This window comes from Halyomorpha halys, unplaced genomic scaffold, assembly GCF_000696795.3.
Source record: "Halyomorpha halys isolate HHAL.00 unplaced genomic scaffold, Hhal_1.1 Scaffold493.1, whole genome shotgun sequence".
Lineage (NCBI taxonomy): Eukaryota > Metazoa > Arthropoda > Insecta > Hemiptera > Pentatomidae > Halyomorpha > Halyomorpha halys.
In genome coordinates, this window is record NW_027111379.1 from 1,007,247 (window position 1) to 1,027,841 (window position 20,595).

General features: G+C 27.8%; 1 protein-coding gene across 8 annotated transcripts in view; it reads right to left on the bottom strand.

Annotated features, from left to right (window-relative positions):
* nej (nejire) overlaps positions 1–20,595 on the bottom strand; it is a 64,147-nt gene that overhangs the window by 22,252 nt on the left and 21,300 nt on the right. For 4 of the 8 annotated variants that reach the window (XM_067049388.1, XM_067049386.1, XM_014425033.3 and 1 more), the window contains 15 exons: positions 19,109–19,330; positions 17,470–17,648; positions 17,246–17,391; positions 16,070–16,187; positions 11,953–12,007; positions 11,648–11,857; positions 9,518–9,675; positions 8,817–9,101; positions 7,413–7,581; positions 6,681–6,797; positions 6,281–6,567; positions 5,168–5,325; positions 1,833–1,937; positions 336–470; positions 26–241 (listed from right to left, as the gene is read on the bottom strand). In XM_067049388.1, the coding sequence (XP_066905489.1) occupies positions 26–241; positions 336–470; positions 1,833–1,937; positions 5,168–5,325; positions 6,281–6,567; positions 6,681–6,797; positions 7,413–7,581; positions 8,817–9,101; positions 9,518–9,675; positions 11,648–11,857; positions 11,953–12,007; positions 16,070–16,187; positions 17,246–17,391; positions 17,470–17,648; positions 19,109–19,330 (2,560 nt within the window). The remainder of the gene's footprint in view (positions 1–25; positions 242–335; positions 471–1,832; positions 1,938–5,167; positions 5,326–6,280; positions 6,568–6,680; positions 6,798–7,412; positions 7,582–8,816; positions 9,102–9,517; positions 9,676–11,647; positions 11,858–11,952; positions 12,008–16,069; positions 16,188–17,245; positions 17,392–17,469; positions 17,649–19,108; positions 19,331–20,595) is intronic. The other 4 variants (XM_067049389.1, XM_024359104.2, XM_067049387.1 and 1 more) reach the window with 2 other exon arrangements.

Consider the following 20,595-nt stretch of genomic DNA (forward strand, 5'->3'; position numbering starts at 1 on the left):
AAAATGGAAAAGTGATTTGGCTTACTTATTTTTCATGCCAGGCTTTACTTCGACAATCTTATCTGAGCTCGCGACTACCCTGATGGCCACTTCACCAGCGCCTGCTTCCTTCTTTTTCAAATAATTGTTGACCCTCGTTTCAATATATGTACCCAGTTTTGTTGTTGGTAACCTCTTAGCATTGAATTTGTTATCTTTCCGTTTGGCTGATTTCTTCTTTAAACAGTTATCACAAGTAAAGCTAAAAAAAAAAAAAAAAGAAGAAAAATAAAAATAAATTAAAAATGTGATCAAGATAAATTAATATTAAAAATTCAAAACATCATTTTACTTACCCTTGAGGCCAAATATTTTCCATGTGCAAGACACAAATTTGATGAAGTTTCCTTCCACAGTCGGTACATTCAACGAAAGGTTCAAGTTCCAAATGATCATTTTTCATTTCTTTGAACTGATCTTTCTTTATCACACTATTAATTAAAAAGAAAAAATAATATAAAATAATTAATATAATTGATAATAGTCATAAGATATATCAAATTATTATACTGTAATATCAAATTATTGTCCAGTACTAATCTTTCCCTCCTCTACGACACAATCCAGTACTAATCTTTCCCTCCTCTACGACACAACCCCTGATGAAGACCCGAAACTCAGGTCGAAACGTCGGCATAAAATAAATAAATATGGTTTTGTTTATTTATGTTGTTCTTTGCTGACCGCACCCCCCGACAAACTTCTTCAAGAAGAAAAAATCAAATTATTATAATTCATAAAATGTAAAAAAAAATTCAACATTAAATCAGAAAGACAATACAATTATGTATATAATGATTAACAATGAAAAATTGATAAAATTAAATAAAAAACAATTCATAAGAAGTGTACACTTTCTCTACTTCCTGTAAGCTCATAAAACTCAGTATTTAATTAAATATCTAATAAAAATGTAATAAATTTTTAGGGAGAGTAAGTTAACCTGTCAATAATTTTTTAGCTCCCATTTTATTTTCATGTTCAAATGTCTCCTCAATAAAAAAAATTATCTTTTTTGTCCCCTATTTCTAATTATGCTTTTTCAGGTAATTATTTTTGTTCTCTCACAAAAAAAAAAAAAAAAACTATTACAAAAATTAATGCTAAATATATTTTTAAAATTTTAATTCTCATGTTCTTTAACTAATGTCTAAAAGTAATTCCTGAATGGCATACTTAAAAGACAGATAAGCTAGAAACGGTTTTGAAAAAATTCTCTCTGCACATAAGTCTTAGCTATGCAGTAAGTAATTACAGTCTTAAGATGAGCAAAAAAACTTCATTGAAGATCAACTACATGATGTAACTACAAGATGGACATCAATATTAAAGCTTTTCATAGTACTGTACAAAGGCCACTGCGGAATGATGTGGCTATTTTTATAACTTGAACTAATGCATCAAATCAACAAACCTTTTAAGGAAAAATAAAATATAAGGTAAAATGTAAATAATATAATTAAAGATGTTTTTCTTTCAGATTAAATCTACCTTGTGAACAGAAAAAAAACTACTGTCATTTTATAAAGATAACTAAGATATGTTTTTTATAGTAAAAGTCAAAATAATAGACCAATGGTTATCTGACTATAAAGAAAGGGTCCACTTTATCTTTTAAAGTAAGTAAAACTAAATTCTTATTCATTTAGTTTCAAAAAGGAAAGGAGCATAAAACATTTAAAAGAAAAAAGTAATAAGATACGAAACAAAAGACTAGTTCACAACTTAGGATAAAGATTGCCCCCCCTCTCTCACACACACACTCTCTCTCTCTAATAATAATATATACTCACGTTGGTGGCTGGGAAGGATCATCTCCAAGCGAAACAGTGTCCCCAGGGATGTCATTGAAGCACTTGTGGCAGTAGGTATATCTATCACAGGAAACACCATATCCTCTTTATGAACCAAGTTTTCAAATTGCGAGTAGTTTTAAAGTAGGAACAGCGGGAACATAACATAAGCATAAAATAATAAAGCAGTGCGTTAGAGCTTTGTTAAAAGTGCAAACTAAAAGCGCAACTCGAAAGGAATAGATATGCTATTAAAAGAAAAAAAGATAAACATGCAATCAAATTCATAAGTGTAAGAAGGAAGCTCTAAATTAAAAATGTATATACTTATTAAAATGTATTTAATTTCAAAGTACTGCCAGAGTAAAAAGTCAAAGTACGGTCAAGAATGAAAAAAAATTTGAATCATGCCCCTGAAGTTTTTAAAAAATTCAGAAGGGTTGAAAATTAAACCAGGGAGTTATTGAGAGAGGTAAAAGACATAAAAAATAAATATAATTTAACAACAGAAAAAGTCTTTAATCCAACTAAAATTGATTACCACGTTACATGAACCATAAAAAAAGTTTAATGATTTTTTTTATTGAAATAAATGTACAAGTACATTCCTCTGAAAATATTAACGTCATGTTGTTTTTAAGTTATAATTTGATTGTGAAACTGATTACAACATTGATGTTGACACACAAAGTAAACAAAGGTGTCAACTAATGATTCACACTGTTTATTTATTTATTTAAATGAGTTTAGCCTTACTATGCTCATTTCTATGCCAAACGATAACAAATCTGAAAAACACTACTAGCTTACTATTTTTATTCAAACAGTTATTATTAATTTAATTTTAGCTTACTTTAATAATGTTCAACAAACTTCAAGAGTCAAAACCAATTATTCTCCGGGAATAGTGAAATGAGATCTTCCTATCATCCTTCAAAATATTCAATGGCAGTTATCTACTAAACAAAATCTATTTACCAGGAGCATTATATTGAATATTTTCCCTGATATTTGCCCTGAAAGTATGACACAACTGCGCAATCCCATTCTAAATTACAACTAAAAAATGTGTTGTTATTCTGCTGGATAGACAGATAAATAAGTTGCAGGTTATAGCAACGGATCTTCCCTCCCATAGCAAAATAAAGTATGATCATATGGATTCCTAAACATCTGGTAAATGCATTTTTGAGCCCGCCAAGATAATGGATTCAGTTTCACAAATTTTTACAGTTGTCATTATATTTCTGTAGCAGTGAAAAGTGTTAATTTGAATTTAGAACGGTCATATTCATTTAAAAAAAAAATACAATTTGTATAACTAATTTAATAAAGCATCAACTGTACACATCATGTTTCCATTATAATTTTTTTTTAATGTTTTTTATTACTCATTACAACGTTATTGCTCATGCAGTAACAATGATTACTAATTAGCACTATTACTTATTGGTCACGTGAGGCAAGCAATTATAAATATCTTTACAAAAATGATTTAGACTAAATTCTATATATGATAATTAATCACTGCAGGCATTTGCTGGTTGTTCTGTACAATATAAACATTTTCAGGAAAGTTGAATGGCTCATCAGTATTACCATAAACAATACACCATGAGAAAAAAAAGAAATGGGGATAATCATGCACTACCAAGAGTTAAAATTTTATAAAATTTAAAATCCAGGTGATGTTGGTGTGACCAAATGTCATGCTAAATGAGCAGAATACCAGTAACATGCCTTAACAAACTTTAATTATAATTAATTTACTATAGTTTCTTATTTATGAAATGATTTATGAGATATTGCAATGCAGTCACCATGAATAAACAGGGAAACTAAAGTAGTATTAGCATTTTAATCAGAGTGACTGATGAGATATCTCTCTTTTTATGCTAGTTTTTTTATGCTTATTAATTAAAAAATCTCAAAATATAGAACAAAATGGATCAAATATGCAACTAGTAACTATTGTAAATGTAACATATAACAATAAAAAAGTTGTAATATCAAAATAAATTAATAAGAACTAATCCCTTTTCAATATTATAGTAACAAATAATGAAGTGTAAATGGATGGAGGAGAAAAAGTATCCCTGAAACCAAAAAGATGTTTGAAAGGAACAGAAAATGAGCAATGAACATAGGCAATCAGAAGTTAAAAAAAAAAAACAAAAAAAAAACGATATATGCTCAAATAGAGTCTCCAGTCAAATTTAATGAGGGTTAAATCAAAGATTCTTTTCTTTTTTCAATCACTGCACATTTTTACTATTTTAAAGTGTTAGTGTTGTAGAAACAATAAAACAAACTAAAAGATTTTTTTTTTATAGAGACACCTCTCTACCATGGTAAAATATAATAACCTCTTAAGTTTTAATGATCAAATAAATATTTGGGCTGAATGTAGTCCGCCAATTGGAAAAATGCAAACAAAATAAATAATTTTCATTTCCACTACCAGGCAGTGGCAGTACACTTTAAGAATCAATTTCTACAATTCAACTATCTTTATCAATGGATTTCCTTTTGCTTGCTATTAACCCTCTAACGGCCAGAGCTTTGGGTGAAAATTTTGTGCATACAAATTATGACTAATAATCAAGCAGTCAAACTAAACAAGAAATAACTGTAAAAATCTGATCTCTTGTTATTCAATATAACTAGAAAATAAATAACAATTATTTTTGGACAAGACCAGTATGAACTTATATTGTTATTATTATAAATAGAGAATTTAATAGTGACAAATTAAAACTTGGTCTCAAGTACAATCATACAGCTTCATAAATAAGAAACGTCTATGTGGTAAGTTATAAGGCATGCAGATGCAATTAATCAAGAAACATCATATAGTGATAATAAGTAATTAGCATTTCACTACTGATTAAACAAATATTTTATAGAAAAATAGCAATAAGAAAATATTATTATGGTTAAGAATTATAACATATGAGGAGTCCAAGGGAAGAATGATTGAAGTCCACTTTATGATGATAGTAATCTTAGTTCATTTTTTTTTATTTATCTTTTGACTAAGAATTTTTCTTCTTTCGCCCAAATGAGTTGGCTAGTTAGTTTTTGAAAGAAAAGACAGTTTATGTCAAACAATTTTTAATAATTTAAAAGAAATTTATCTTGACTATCAAATTGTGAATTTTTGTAATGAAATTAAAACTTCAATTTTCTTCACATTTTGGGGACTAAAATTATTCTTCCCATAAAAATACATGAATCTGTAACACAATTTCTAAAAGATATATTTTTTTCTCAGCGATTTATAATTTAAATCTTGATACTTATAATGATATAGAAAATTAAAATGTATCCATTACCTATTTTGGTAGCTGTAATATTTTGCATCTCTTGGAATAGTGCACAGTTGTTTTCCATAGCAACAGAGGACTTGAGGGTTGAAGGTGTATTTCCTACCACAGCAATAACCCAGGGCTTGCATTACAGGATCAATCTCTTGTTCGAAAACCTCCGATAACTATAGCATAAATAATATATCAGCAATAGGATTCCAACTTGAAGATGTATTATGCTCAAGAAAAACCTCTCTTGTCCGTCACTAATTAAACTAAACAAGTATCAGATAAAGAAAAAATATTTATTATGAACATGACCCAAACAGATAACCAGGACAAGGCTCAATAGAAAGACTTATTATGCACATTTAAAAATTTATGATCCAATAAAAAGGCACTTTGCATAGACATACTTCAAGCCAATTCATGAAAGAATTTGCACTAATAGAAAATAAAATGAAAATACTTTATATTTATCCTGAAGTTCCAATACTATTATTTAAATAGTTAAGCCAGAATAACTGTACAAAAGTGTCACACTAATCGTTCCTCTGCAGTTCTATGTGTTAAGCAACCTCTTTCATTCCTGATTGTGGTCAGGAAAATAATAAAATGAATTAAAAGCAAATATTAAATAATTAATATTAATAGTGCATTTTTTTGTTTCACTCTCAATCAAAATATTTTAAATTAAATTCAATGCTAATTATTCTTTTGAGAACATTGAAAATAAAAATTTTAATTCCTTAACTAAAACAAAATGTCTATCTTCATAAAATAAACAAGATAACATGAAAACTGAATTAATTATAAATTCCAAATGTTTAAGTGAAGTTATGGAAGAGGGAATAATGATCCTTTAGAGAGACATCAGAAGACCAAAGAGAGCTTGAATATAGAAATAGGAGGATCATCATACAGGGGCCAGCAGTTGAATAAAATTACAAAAGGTTGGATTACACAATTAATTAATGTAGGATATAAGAATAGAAATTGGTTCAACATCCTGGCCGTCGACCTTCGGTCGTAGACAAAATACTAACAAAACCCTGCATGAAAAATGTGCCAGAAAAAAAAATTCTCACAATAAATGACAAGACTTAAGAGGTTTAACTGGGATAATAAAATAAAACTCACCTTTGTACAATATCTATACACACGAGAGGTTTTTCTATTGTACAGCCAAGCATTATCAAACATTAACCAAACATCGTCAACATATTCCCACGGATCCGAGTATTGCCCAGTATCGAGTTTTCTCTTCACTGTTGACAAATCCATTGGAGTCCTTACGATGTCAAAATAATCAGGAATACCAAGGGATTGAGGATCTACAGGCTGCCTAAAAGGTAACGATTCATCTTGTCTATACAGTTTTTCTAATGTGGGCATCAATGCTTGCCTCAGGTCATCAGGCTTAAATACTGAAAAAGAATTGATAATAAGATAAATTTTACACTACATCAAATTGATATTTATATGAATAAAAAATTAAATAAATCTGTTAAATCAACTTAACACTGAGTTTAGTACTTACAACATTTTTTCTTCTTGTCAACCCCGACACCCTGCTGTATTGGTTCAGGTACAACAGTTGGTTTTACATCAGGAGTGTCGTTAACTTTAGGTGACTTAGGTTCTTCTTTGATTTCATCTGATTCAAAAAAAGAGAAAATAAAAAAATTTATATAACATGAAATCATTCAGAAAAATAACGAATAGATCAATATTTTTTAAATAAAATAAAATAATCTAATGTAATAAGGAAACAAAAGCTAGAGAAAACACAAACACTTTGTTCCACAAGTTAGGTCCTGCTCACACAGTGATGATTTGTATTTTTTTTTTTTGGATTGTGATTCACAGAGAATAATTTCTAATTTTTAGTAGTACATTAGCCTAAACCTGTTAGAGAGTGTTCAAATGTAAATAGAACTTCATGAATAAAGTTGGATATGTATGAACAAAACATTCAATTTTATTGCCTAGTCATTAATACAGAAGCAGTAAAAAGAGTTCAAACAGTTTAGTTTCTTAAAAATAGCTTTTATTATTATTAAAAAATATTTTCATTCCATTAAGTAATATTTGACATTCTTGTGAATATCAAAATTGAGTAATTGTTAAAAATGACTATACATCTAACTGAATCTCTGTGTGATCAGAGCCTTATTTTATATTTAATAAATATATACTTAGTTTATTATGATTACTAGATTCATAGTCATTAATTTCATGTGTCACATGACCTGGTGGGTCAAAAACTTACCTTTAGCAGGCATATCATCCATAGGCTCTTGTTTTATTTTTCCAGTGCCTATTCCTTTTCCGCTTCCTCTCTCAGCTTCTTCATCTTCTTTCATTTCATCTTGCTCCAGTTTAATATCTCCTTTACCTCTACTTGTTTGGTTGTTATTTGAAGTAGGTGAATCTTCATCCTGTAAAGATACATAAAAATAACAGATAATATAAGAGTCATGTAAAAAAACAATACTGCTGTGATGCAAAATATATAGTCATTTAAGCTGTAAAACCTCCCATATCCGTTATGCGATTTTGATTCATCCTCTATGTGGTAGTGAAAAGAAAACATTAATTTAACATTCTTAGGACATTATTCACCGAACAAAGTCAACGTTTTCGTCGAAAACTCTTTTCTTTTCTCTTTAATTTCTTTAAATTTTCGGGGATCAACTGTAACTTTATTAAAAATTTAATATTGCAGAAACCTAATGTGTTTATTTTTGAGACCATTTGTACATATTAATAATATATTAATTGGTTTCATTACATAATCTATACTTTTTTAAAATTTATACTGCTTAAATGTCAAAAGAACAAAAGTACAGAGTAAAACAAAAATTACTACATGATTTTAAAATACTGTATTATTTATTTATTGCTTTCTCTATTTATTACCAGTGAACTATATTAACAAAAAGTGAATTATATTATTCTGAAGAGAGGAGACACAGTATCTCCGAAACGTCTATAAAAATAATAAATATATGGATTAAAAACTGGATTTGTTTTAAGTGTTTGACTTGTAATAATAATGCCTGTTATTTTTGACCTTAACGGATTATAAATTTTAGAAAATGTATAATATATTTATTTAATAACTAGAAGTAAGAAATATTAAATCAGTCCCTCTTCCTTTCATAAATCACAATTTTTGAGGAGAGAAGACAAAATTGAAGAATTAATAATAATCCTATCCAACAACTTGTTACTTTTATTTTTAATAATGAACCTATGATAAACTAATAAAATGAAATAATATACTTATCTCGAGTAGAAGATAGTTCTTTCTCTTTGATTTAGATTACTTTAATAATCACAAGACAAATGAACTAAACTCCTTGGTCTGAAATCCTAATAAAATAATACTCCAACGTAACTTAATAATACAATGATACTGATCAGGCCCAAAAAAGCAGAAACATCATTCCATTATTGAATTTACCACAACAAAAATCAATCAGTTAAAAATATTTTTGCTAAAACAATTAGGGTAACCCTGTAAGACATCTCACAGTAAAGAATAAGCTTGGAGACATACTTGTAACAAACGGTCCAAAAATTGACTTTTATACCCATGTTACTATCCTTCAAAATATTTACTTAAAATTTAAATAGAGATATGAGGTTATGATATTTTTCAGAAACTTACTCTGGCGAGAGAAGCAGTGATAGCGGCCATCTGACTTGAATATGAATTACTACTAGATTGTTGAGTTCGAGCAAGAGTAGAAGGCGGAGTATGGTTGGAAAATTTTCCCATGGATGGAGAAGGTGCAACAGTTGGACTCGCCATTGGTGATGATGGAGGAGATGGCACTCTCCCGCTGTTAGACTGACTTGCAGGGGCGGAGACTTGCTGAGGTGAAGGAAACGGATGTAGGCCAAAAGCAGGTGAGGTTTGGGCAGTGTTTGGTAATCGAGCGTTGGCCTGGAACTAAATAAATTGTTATAATTGAAAAAAACAAACAAATCTGCATATAAATATACAATGTTCATAGTTCAAACAATGTATCATTATATTAACTAGTTTATACAATATATTACAAGATATGTATCGCTCACACTTGACTGTAATAACCACTCGAATAATAATATGGAAATAAATGAATATAAGATTACTAATTAATGGTTCAGGAATATTTTTAGTACAAGAATTTGAAAATAATTTCAAAATAGAATTTTTAAATTAATTCATATATACAAAAAAGTTTAAAAAACAAAATAATAAAAGCAGCCTACAGAATACTAAGTCAAATAACAAAATTATAACAATAGCATTGTTAGAAACTAATCCACTATTTTAATAAATAATAAAGAAAATAAATGAAGATAAATAAAATAATATGTTACCTGATGATTAGTGTTCTGAAATTGACTAGTTGTTGTTGGTGGAACAGAGGGAGGGTTCGCAGCAAATGGAGAGAGTCCAGTCACGCTTTGCTGCGAAGCAGGACCGCTAGGACTCGGACCCATTTGGGACCCTATCCTGTTACCTCCAATACCTATTCCTGAAAAGCAAATAAATGGTTATAATGATAATAATAAAAAGATATGCTTTGCTGAAGGGAAATGTATAGAAAATTTACAGTTAAGATGAAAATGACAGCACACTAAGACAAAAGCCTTATATTTATTAAGAATTCGGATGACTATTCAAGATATTTTGATGATGGTGAAGATAAAACTGCCTACTCGGTACCATTCTATCATTTCTTATAGCATTTGTTAATATAGTTTCCATTTTAATTCAGAAATTAAGTTTACAACACTGTTTATATACAAGTTTTTTTTTTTATTGTGACAATAGTGTTTAAAATAAAAACAATACCATCATCAAAAATAAGTGATAATATTTGAGGAATGTTATTTTAATGCGAGGATGGAACAGTATTATTTCAACAGGCACAAAATATTATCACAACAAAGAAACACATTGACAGCAAGTAGCAAGCAGTATTCTAAATAATTTGCCATCGATATTGAATAAAATTAATAAATTAATATAATAAATAATTAAATAAGGAAAGCTTGAGTAATTTGAGTTTTATATGCCAATTCTAATACAAATAGATTCAATTAGAAACTAATGAGAATTGATTATTTATTTGGTTGACAATTTTTAGACAATAATCCAATATCTTAATTAGTAAAGTAATATAATAGTTCAAATAAATGTTTTTATTAAATAATATTTAATACGCATGGATTGAGCTAAACAAAAATTCCACAATAAAATAAAATAACATACAGATTCTTCACAATAAGAGATAATGCTACAAATGGAAACTGTTCTAAAGCTTTAAAACAACCTAAAATCCAGTATTAAACCAGAGAACATTTAATTTGATTATCATAATTTGCCTTAATATTTAATATGATAAAAATAAATAAATAAAATCATGAATTTCAAAGTGCATATGAAGAGTACACGTTAAAATGATTCTAATATAAAAAAGATTTAAACCGAGAAAATACAAATTTAATATTTCATCTACAATCATAGAATAAAATTTCACAATGCAATGGTTATGACAAATTTCTTTTAAACCCTTTAGACTATTGACAATAGGTATGATTTTCTGAAAATAATTAGGATGCTTCAATTTTAATTACACAAAAAGAGAACTAAAAGCATTCCCATTTTAACCAAAAGTATAGTAGTAGGTGTTATGTTATCAATAAGTTTATGTTATTGAGCAAATTTCCATTGACTAAAACTTAGAGAAATGCTCCTTTAAGATGGAATGAGTTTTAAGGTTTTATAATTCTGATGAAGAATTGCTAAATTTACTCTTAATTAATACATACAGATTAAAATTATCCTATTACCTTATAAATGACGGTTTAAAAATCTTTATTTAGGCTAAAAAATAATAATAAATTAAGAATAATTTCCTGTAAATTTTTTATCTTCAGCTTAACAAAACATTAATCAGTATACTCTAAAACAGTTTACTAAAACTAGCAGATAGGAAATCAACAAACAAAACCAAATCAGCAAGCAGCTGTTAGTTATTTATTTAAATTCCAGCTGTTGGTTAAGACATAAAAGCTTGTTGTTATTAATATGTGAGTACAACAACTTGTTTTTTCTAGATAATTTAAACAGCTAATTATAGATGTTTTGATCTAATTAATGTTTTTTAATTAACCATAAACATGAGTTAAAAAGTATTTTCGTTAAGTAAATACTTAAATACTGATGTGTAACAGATATGAAATCATTTTAAGGTAATTTTGTCCTATTTTATAATTGTTTTATAGCATGTGACCATTATTTCGAGTCAGTGAAAACTCAATAATAGATCGTGACAATATTTTTTATTACTGTGAAATATAATTTACGATATTTCTATTTTAATATTCTGAAAATTATTTATTTAATGAATCAATACTTTTTTTGTGCATCAAATTAGGTAAAAACTAAGGTAGGATGTGGTTAATTTTTATCTTCATTATAACATGACAGGATGATTGTACCTGGTGACTGAGAATGGAGAGGTTGAGAAGGATCTTGCCGCGGAGGAACAACTGCAACGGGTACGGCACCAGTTACCATCCCCCGTGTCCTCTGAACTACCGCCGCTTGAGTCTGGGCTTGTACTTGAGCCTGCGTCTGAACCTGCTGCTGTTGCTGTTGTTGCTGCTGCTGCAATTGCTGCTGTTCTTTTCTCTTCTGTCGTTTCTCCTCTGAGAAGAGCAAGTTTAATTAATAAGTATGATTCATTAATGACCAATTAAATGACTACAAAATATAGATATTAGAATAAGATTATTTAAATTACCTAATTCCTTTTGAATTTTGTAAATCTTCTCAGCCAAAAGATGATAATACTCAGACTATAAAAAAAAAGAAGAAAAAATTTAAAAAAAGTTACAATACAAAATGTAGGTGATTAACTAAAAATTAAATTATAGCTCATATATTTCATTGGCAATAGTGAAAAACCACATAAATATCATATCCCAGCTTTACAGAGACAAAAAATGTTTAAAATTTAAATTACCATCATAATCAGTTTATTTTTTTTTTAAATATGTCTTTGAGGAATTATATTATTACTGATTAAAAAGAAAATTGTTTTTATATATTATCCAGCTTAGACCAGCGACAGATAATTTTTTAAATAATTTTCTTGGCCATTTCTGCCATACAGAGGCTATACTACAGGTCACCACTCTAACCAGAGTGGGAAGGTACAGATTTCATTCTCTGGGATCACCACAGAATAATTCTTTCCTACAATGGCCTCTGGTTGTTTCTAACCTGTCCTCATTAAAATTGCGTTAGGTATGTTCAAACTAGCACTTCTTACTGTCTGGTGCATGTGCATTACAGGTTTTGGATGGGGAAACCAGTACTACGCATACTCCCTAGTCAGATGTAGTTGTTGGAACAGACCTAATATTATTGCTTTAATTAGGTTTAAGTTCATAGACTTACAGAGATAAACAAACCCTTTCCAAATGAGGTTCAGGGTCTAAATTTACTTAGCATAAATACAAATTGGTTAATTGTATCACTTTATGACCCACAACTTGTCAAGACAGGATAATACATTAACGAAAACATTAACAATTATTGTATATTTTATATTGTATAAGTTTATGCATAAATAGAATAAATAAACAAATTATTTTAAGTGGTTTTACATTTTGCCAATGAAATGTGACTGAAACAAATGATAATCTTCTTGGATTCGTCTTTTCATAAATTAAACCTGTTGTTACTTTTCTGTAAGTATTAAATATTTAAGAAAGTTAAACATAAAGTTTTTTTTCTCTTGTTCACATTAGGTTATAGCTCGATTAACTTATATGTTTACTATTACATTAAGATATTTATTTAGGATTGCCCACTGGGTCTTGGTACAATAGTCCGATTAAAAAAAAAAAAAAAAAAAAAGACAACTTATGATGACATAAAAAATTGTAAACAAATTTTTTTTTTTAGAATGAATTAGTAAGTCTATAATTTGTATTCAAACAATTTTTACTACTTAATAGTGACAAGTAGTTAGTCAGTTAATGAAAACAATAAATTAAAAAAAATAATGGTTAAAATTCAAAAAACTAAATTGATATTCAACTCATGAATTAGTGTAGACATTTTTACATGATAAATGATAATTTTTAAACATTATGCAATATTCAAAATAATTTTATCGAATAAAATTAAGCAACTCTTATTTTGTTTTAAATTTTAAACAATATCTGAATCCAAATAAGACAGTGTCAAAGTTAAAATTTAAATAAGATTTCTCAGTATTATTTAAAGTTCGTTAATTGATTAATAATTTTTTAATATGTTTGTAGCAATGGAATAAAAGCCGGTAAGAATAATAGATAAAAAAAATGTTGATTGTATATCCAAAGAGATACATCATGGTAAAATAACATTGATGTCGAAGAAAAATAAAATCTTTCTCAAATTTGGCATAATTAAATTTTAAGCAAGAAGTATCAAATATTCATTAAAAAAAAAAAATCCTAATTCCAAAGAAAAGTATATAAACTTAATAACTTTTCCTTCAACACTAAATATATTTCATTTATGACAGTGGTTAGCAAAATGCCAATTGAAAGCAATTGCCACTTACTTAAAATATTTTAGACAAAAAAAAATTGTATGTATATAAAATAAAATAAAAACTAAAAAAAAAATGCAGTGCATTTCAGCATTTATTTTGCACTGTTTTTTATTTTATTTTTCTACATATTCAACTGCTACAAGGATAATTGTACGGACTTTTTATTGTTTTTAAGCACAAGGGTGCAGTGAAAAGTTTAGTAGCCCAATTAGTGTGCCTATGATATTAAATATTAAACCTTTCCCTTGAAAATATTTTGTTTTTACAAATTTTAAATAAAAAAAAAAAGTCTATCGTATAAATATTCAATTGTTTAGTTACAGTTGGTATAATGAAACAGTACTTTTAATTTTTTCAATATGTTTTTATTGCTTTGATATAACTTTTTTCCCCCCTTAACAAATTCAATTTTTAATAATTCAATGATTGAAAATTTATACCATATATATATATACTGACTTTTTTTAAAAATTAGTTATAATTTTTTTTTTTTAAGTCAATGGTAATGTCATATTTAGATAATAAAATTAATGAGAAACTGATTGTAAAACTTAAAATTTTTAATAAAATACTTCATGTGAATTTTTACAATTTTGGTTTATTATTATTTATTTTTTAATAATATATTTATAAGTTTATAATTATTTGAGGATCTTAAAGTGTTAACTTTTTCAAATACATTGCTCATTCAAATTTATTGAAAGTAAAAACAGGGAAAAAAAATTGTTTAAAAATCTATAGTTGATATCTATTTATACGGCCTATACCTATGGTTACACAAGTTTTCTTGTATGTAGACAATAAAATTTCAATTATTTTGAAATTAATCAAGCTGACATTAAACTACTACCAATTTCAACTTTCCTTTACTTACCTACCACCACAGTCATAGGGTAATCAGTTTTTCAATTCTTTATATGTTAAAACTTGACACTACCGAACTTTTCTATTTACATTTCTATAATTTGGTTAATAAAATATTTTACTTACTACACAAATTAAGTTCAACCTGGATTTCTTAATTCCTTGTTTTGTAAATATACTGAGTTACTTTGCTTTAAATACTGGATACTTGAATATCAGTCAGAGATTATATAAGAGTTAGAATCAATGATTTTAATAACTAATACCAAAGAGCTCCTGTCTTGCGATAATACAGTCTTCTAATCTCTCAGCTTCGATTTGTGTTGCATACCTAATTTTATCCTGAATTCTATTGACTTGATTGAATGAGGCCACTTATTAATCAATCGATATGTCAATATGCATATGTGAGAATAGCTTGTACTTTTAAATATATTATTCCTATAATATCTTCTCAACAGCCAGAAGTAAGATATGTCAATAAAGAAAACTCCAATACAACATAAAGTAATGAAATCTATAGCAAAAAATCTGTATTATTGAAATAACTAACTTTTTAATGGTAATTATGAAAACAATAAAATATCGTGGAATTCAAAAGTAATATTTTTTAAGTTTTGAAATATTTATCTTTTCAGAACTTAGGTTTTATGAACATAAAGGCATGGTGAAATGCGTTGCCATACAATTTTTCTTTTTTGAAAACCCTAAAACTATGATTTCCAACAACAGACAAATGATGTGATTTTTCTGAAACTGAGACAATGCCATAAGATATCCTATACTTAAGCAAAGAAATACTTTTCATGTTTCCCCCACAAAAAAATAAATCAGTTTAATTGGTTAATTTTAGTTGAAAATGGTTTTGTGTTCGGATTTTTTACCTATTAATTTACTTATTACATTATTATTTATTTATTTTTAAGCACAACTCCTCCAAATATTTAATACTGATTACAGCAATTAATGTTACAAAAGATAAAGCAACTTATAAACAGATTTTTAAATAAACTGACAATTTTAATTCATGAGAAATCTTATATAATACAAATTAATTTTTAGCAACATATTTATCATTAATAAATTAGGGTTGCAAGTTGAATGTGTTTTGTTTTAACATGAAACAGGTATGAACTATTTTTCCAAATCCAGAACAGATAAAATAAAGCAATAAGAAATATAGAAAATAAACTAGAGCTAACATAACAATAACACATCATTCAGGTTCAAAGATAGAAACTTTGAGTGTACGTATATTTCAACATAACAAAAAGGATAGAATGAAAAACAAAACAAAAAACTATCCACACTAAAATAAAACTAAAAGGTAAAAACACAAATAAAGAAAATTAATTTCAATCGAATTAAAATAAAACACAATTATAAAAACAACCATCATAGAACCATATGTTTATTAATATATTATAAATACAAAATATATGATTACCCTTGAATTCGCCATTTCATACATATCACCTTCAACTTTTCTCGCATAAGCAACAAGGTTATGCATCCTCTTATCCAACATTGCCTGAGGATCAGGAGTAGGAAATATTGCTTGGACACTTGAAATAAAAGGAAAACATTAATTTAGAAATGCATAAGAAATACTGAAGTTATTAATTATATATATATAAAAAAAAAATCATGAAATTTACAGCAAGCAAAAAATCAGTCAACAAATCAATCACAAAATTTGAATTTATTAAACAAGAGAAAAAAATTATAAGCATGAGCTATTCAAAACATGGTTAATAGGACAAGCATTTAATTGAATGACAAAAAATAATATATATAATATAATATAGACTGCACCCCCAGTTCTTCCGATAATCTTCAATGGAGTGTGCAGAAGTCTATTTTCGAGAGAGAATACGTCAAACAAGATAAGTTCGAAAACTGCCTATATACATCAGTGTACACTTCTAGGGGCTTAAAACTTATTTGCTAGCTACCTTTGTTATAACTAATGGTTTCTTATATGGAAAAAAATATTCTTATAGACGTTTTCATTAACAAGCTTTGTGGCTTCAAATTTAACTGAAGATAACAGGGCATCAAAAAAATAAAATAAAAAAGATTAAAAATTAATTTAGTGAATAAATAAGGAAAAATACATGTAAACTCCAACTAAACTTTCCCGAATTACGATATAAATTAATATGAGTGATTTAAAGTGATATAATTGATAAGTTAAAACTTCATGAATAATTGTCTTTGATAATCACCATCTCTACCACCATCTTTTCTAGTCTGGCTTGGCTGAAGTTTAATAGTAAGTCACCTCTCTACTTTATAACAGTCACTAATTATTCCCACATACGAAAACAAAATACAGTTAATGTTCAGTAAAATTAATTAAATCTATACTTTTTCAGTGTTTATTTACTAGCATCATAGTGTAAATAGCTATGTTAAGGGATTTCACTTATCTAGCTCACTGCATTTTAATGCTTGATAGTTAATACAGAAATTAATATTCAGTTTAAAAATAACATTTATTTTAATAGAGAACTTAAATATGAGATTCATCAAAATCATGATTTTTTTTTTTAATGATAGTGCATACTTAGTATGTGTATACTTCAGAAGACGAAAAAACAAATAGAAGTATTAAACTCACAGTTTATGCACAAGATGGTTGCGGAGGTCCGGGGTAACAGATTGATGCCATTCCTTAGTACCCTGGACAGGATTGGCAGTAACCTGACCGACGCCAATACCCGAGGGAAGTTGAAGGGTTGATAGTCTACTATCAGTAGTTGCCAACTAGAAAATAATAAGATAATAAAGAAACATAATTAAAACAACCAATAAATAAAACCACAAAAGGAGTAGAGTGCTTACATTACTGGTGGGACCCTCAGCAGAATTCGAAACGAATCCAAATAAATTATTATGTATATTGCTAGCAACAGACTGTTGTATACTAGCAGCTGTCTGGGCTGCAGTAGCGTTGGAGCCTTGGGACGTTTGTGATTCCAATGGAACCACTACCTGTGGACATGGAATTACCACAGTCGCACCTAAACAGAAAAGGTAAACATAATTATATAATAAGAACCTTGAAATATTAAAATATCTTTCAATTAAATAGAAAAAATGCATTTCTGTTAAAAATGAAATAAATGCAAAAATTTCCAAGCAGTATTTTTTCACGGATAAAATAATTTGTTCTAAGGCCGAAAGATGGAAAAGGCAGGTAATAATTTACTAGAAGAATAAACGTTTTTTAAAGACGAAATAATTGTGTTCAATACAAAATTAATTTAATTGTTGGCACTTATTCCTTCTCTTTTAAAATAATTGCTACATATAATTAGCTAAAAATTTTATTTTAAAAAAGAGGTAACATTCTTTTTAGTGTATAAGCCAAAAAGGTTGGTAGTACTACTGCTCCTTAGTCACTGCTAAACAAAAATTACTATTTGTTGACATCTCAATGTCTCAATATCTAAAAAATGTTAAAGAGGGCCTAAATGACACTTGTTTAGAATCCTCTTTGGAAGTACTTATTACTTTGCCTTAATTACCATTTATACTTACTTATTACTTTGTCCTGAACAATGTTTAGAACTGTCTTAGCTACAATTATTATAGGTTCTGTCGCCTTTAAGGATTATTACACTCCTTCAAATTTTTATTATTATTGAATTTATTCAAATGTAGTTTTATATATATGTGTAAATTTATTTACTTATGTATTTTTTATTTTTATTTTACACACTTTCAATAACATTTTTTGAATGTTGAAAAGCTTTTTTAAATTAAAAAAATATTTGTTTTTACCCATTGTTTTGAATTATTTCACATTGTCTAAATGTTTTACAGAAAATATGGTGCTATAAAATAACTTTTTTGAGTCCTATATTTGGTAATTCAATTGAAAACCTGCAAAACATTCACGTATCAACTGATTGCAGACATAGATTCAGTGGCAGACATTCTTCATGACAATAGGGTATTTAAACTTTATTTGGTTAAAGTTAAATATTACATTTTAAAATGCTTATTTAAATTAAAAGAAAAGAAAATATATTAGGAAAAAAAATGGTTCGTAAGTGGTTTTCCAGATGAGCCCCCTCGCAGATTTTTGGGGAGGGGTATATAATATTGTTAACGTCCTTTAGGTAACAATAGAGAACTTTTCTAACTGAATGAATAGTGTTGATTACAATTAGTTTTATAATAGGATTATTTATTCTGAGATGAATGTTAGTTTAATTTTTTTGAAATACATTGGCTGAGCTTGTAATTAGTTCATCAAGTAATTGCAATTACAATTACTTGTAATTTTTATCCGAACTCTAGTAGAAATATAGTGTTGTATTTCGTTTGTATTGTAAGTAAATAATCTGAATATTTAAGGTGACCTCCTTGATAATGACCTCAGGGACCAGAATGTTGAGGAAAATAAATAAAGTTGAAAAATAAGGATCAAATATATTTGTATTAAATTAAATATTATATAAAATTGAGTGGTTACCTTGCTGTGGTTGTTGAGAGGCTGTAGGGGCAGGTTGCGGAGGAACTCGAGCAGTAGGAGCGACACCTGGTAAGCGAGGGCGGGGTACAGCTGCGCCAAGCAGCTGATTCCCACCGCTACCTGCCGAAGTTGGACACTGTATACCTAGTGCATCGTATGCTCTTCTCATATCTGATGCGGAAGGGTTAGTAGGACCCGCATTCGCACTTTGGTTCCCTGCAGCTAAAATACAAACAAAAGTTTAAAAAAGACATGTTTCTCAGCTTAAAGGACGATAAAAATCAAATCACAAATAAACATATATTTTTTATGTATTTAATTTTCGGCATTTATATATATAATTGTTTTTAACCATTAATTAGTTTTTCAATGTACTTATCATAATGTCAATTAATTGCTCATAAAAAATTGTTAATAATATAAATATTAAGTATTACCTTCATTATTACACCACAACTCATAAAAGTAATTAAGAGGAAAGAAAAAAGTACCAAATCTTGAAAATTTACTAAAATATACTATTTGGATTAGAGTTTCAGTTACTTAAAAAATGTGGTATACTTCAACAGAGGATTTAAATTTTTTTTATAAATATGATTATAATTTGAAAAATGTAAACAAAGCTGAGGGAAGCCATTTTGTAAAGGTTGGGTTAGTAGTTAAGTTTATGATTTCTGGATAGAGGAAATTCAACATAGACTGATATCTTTTCAAAATATTATATAAAGGTAACAATTTACTATTAGAATTGTTAAATGGATGTTTGCAGTTAAATATGTTACATAAACGTTTATGAATGTGTAGAAAGGAATTAAAACGTAATGCAGTCAAAATATTTGTGCCTAACACTATAAACAAAAAAAAAAATGTAACTTTAAAAAGTGTTTATATGACTTTAGTTGTTTTACCAAAAGATTGTTTTTTTAAAATAAATCACTATACATTCACCAGACATTGCTTTCAGTAAGACTGATGCATTAGGAGAATACTATGGCTTTATTCAAAAGCAGGAATTTCAATATAGAAGAGAGAAACTGTTTGGTCACCCATTTTACTACTGACAATAGCCTAAAGCTTCAGTGGAAACTAATCAGCATATTATGTTACAGGGAGGATATTATATTACAGATAATAAAAAGGTATTGAGAATATTTTTAAATTGAGTTTCTTAAATTATCTTTAATTGCTTACATTTAAAAATAAATTATAAATAGTTTAATTATGACTAATGATGACTTAATTAGAAAAGAAATAACATCTAACCAGTTTAATCTCAACCTGAAAGGTCAAATATAGGTTAGCTCAACCATAACTGTATTTTTAAGCAAGCATTCACAAATTTTTACAAAAAAGCTAATAAGGACTCAATTGCAATGTTTCATAAATTAAAAAAATAATAATGATTCTGCCCTACTGAATTAATGAATTTTTGTTAAAATTTTATAACACTAATAAGACAATGTTGAAAAGTTGGCATGACCGATAAT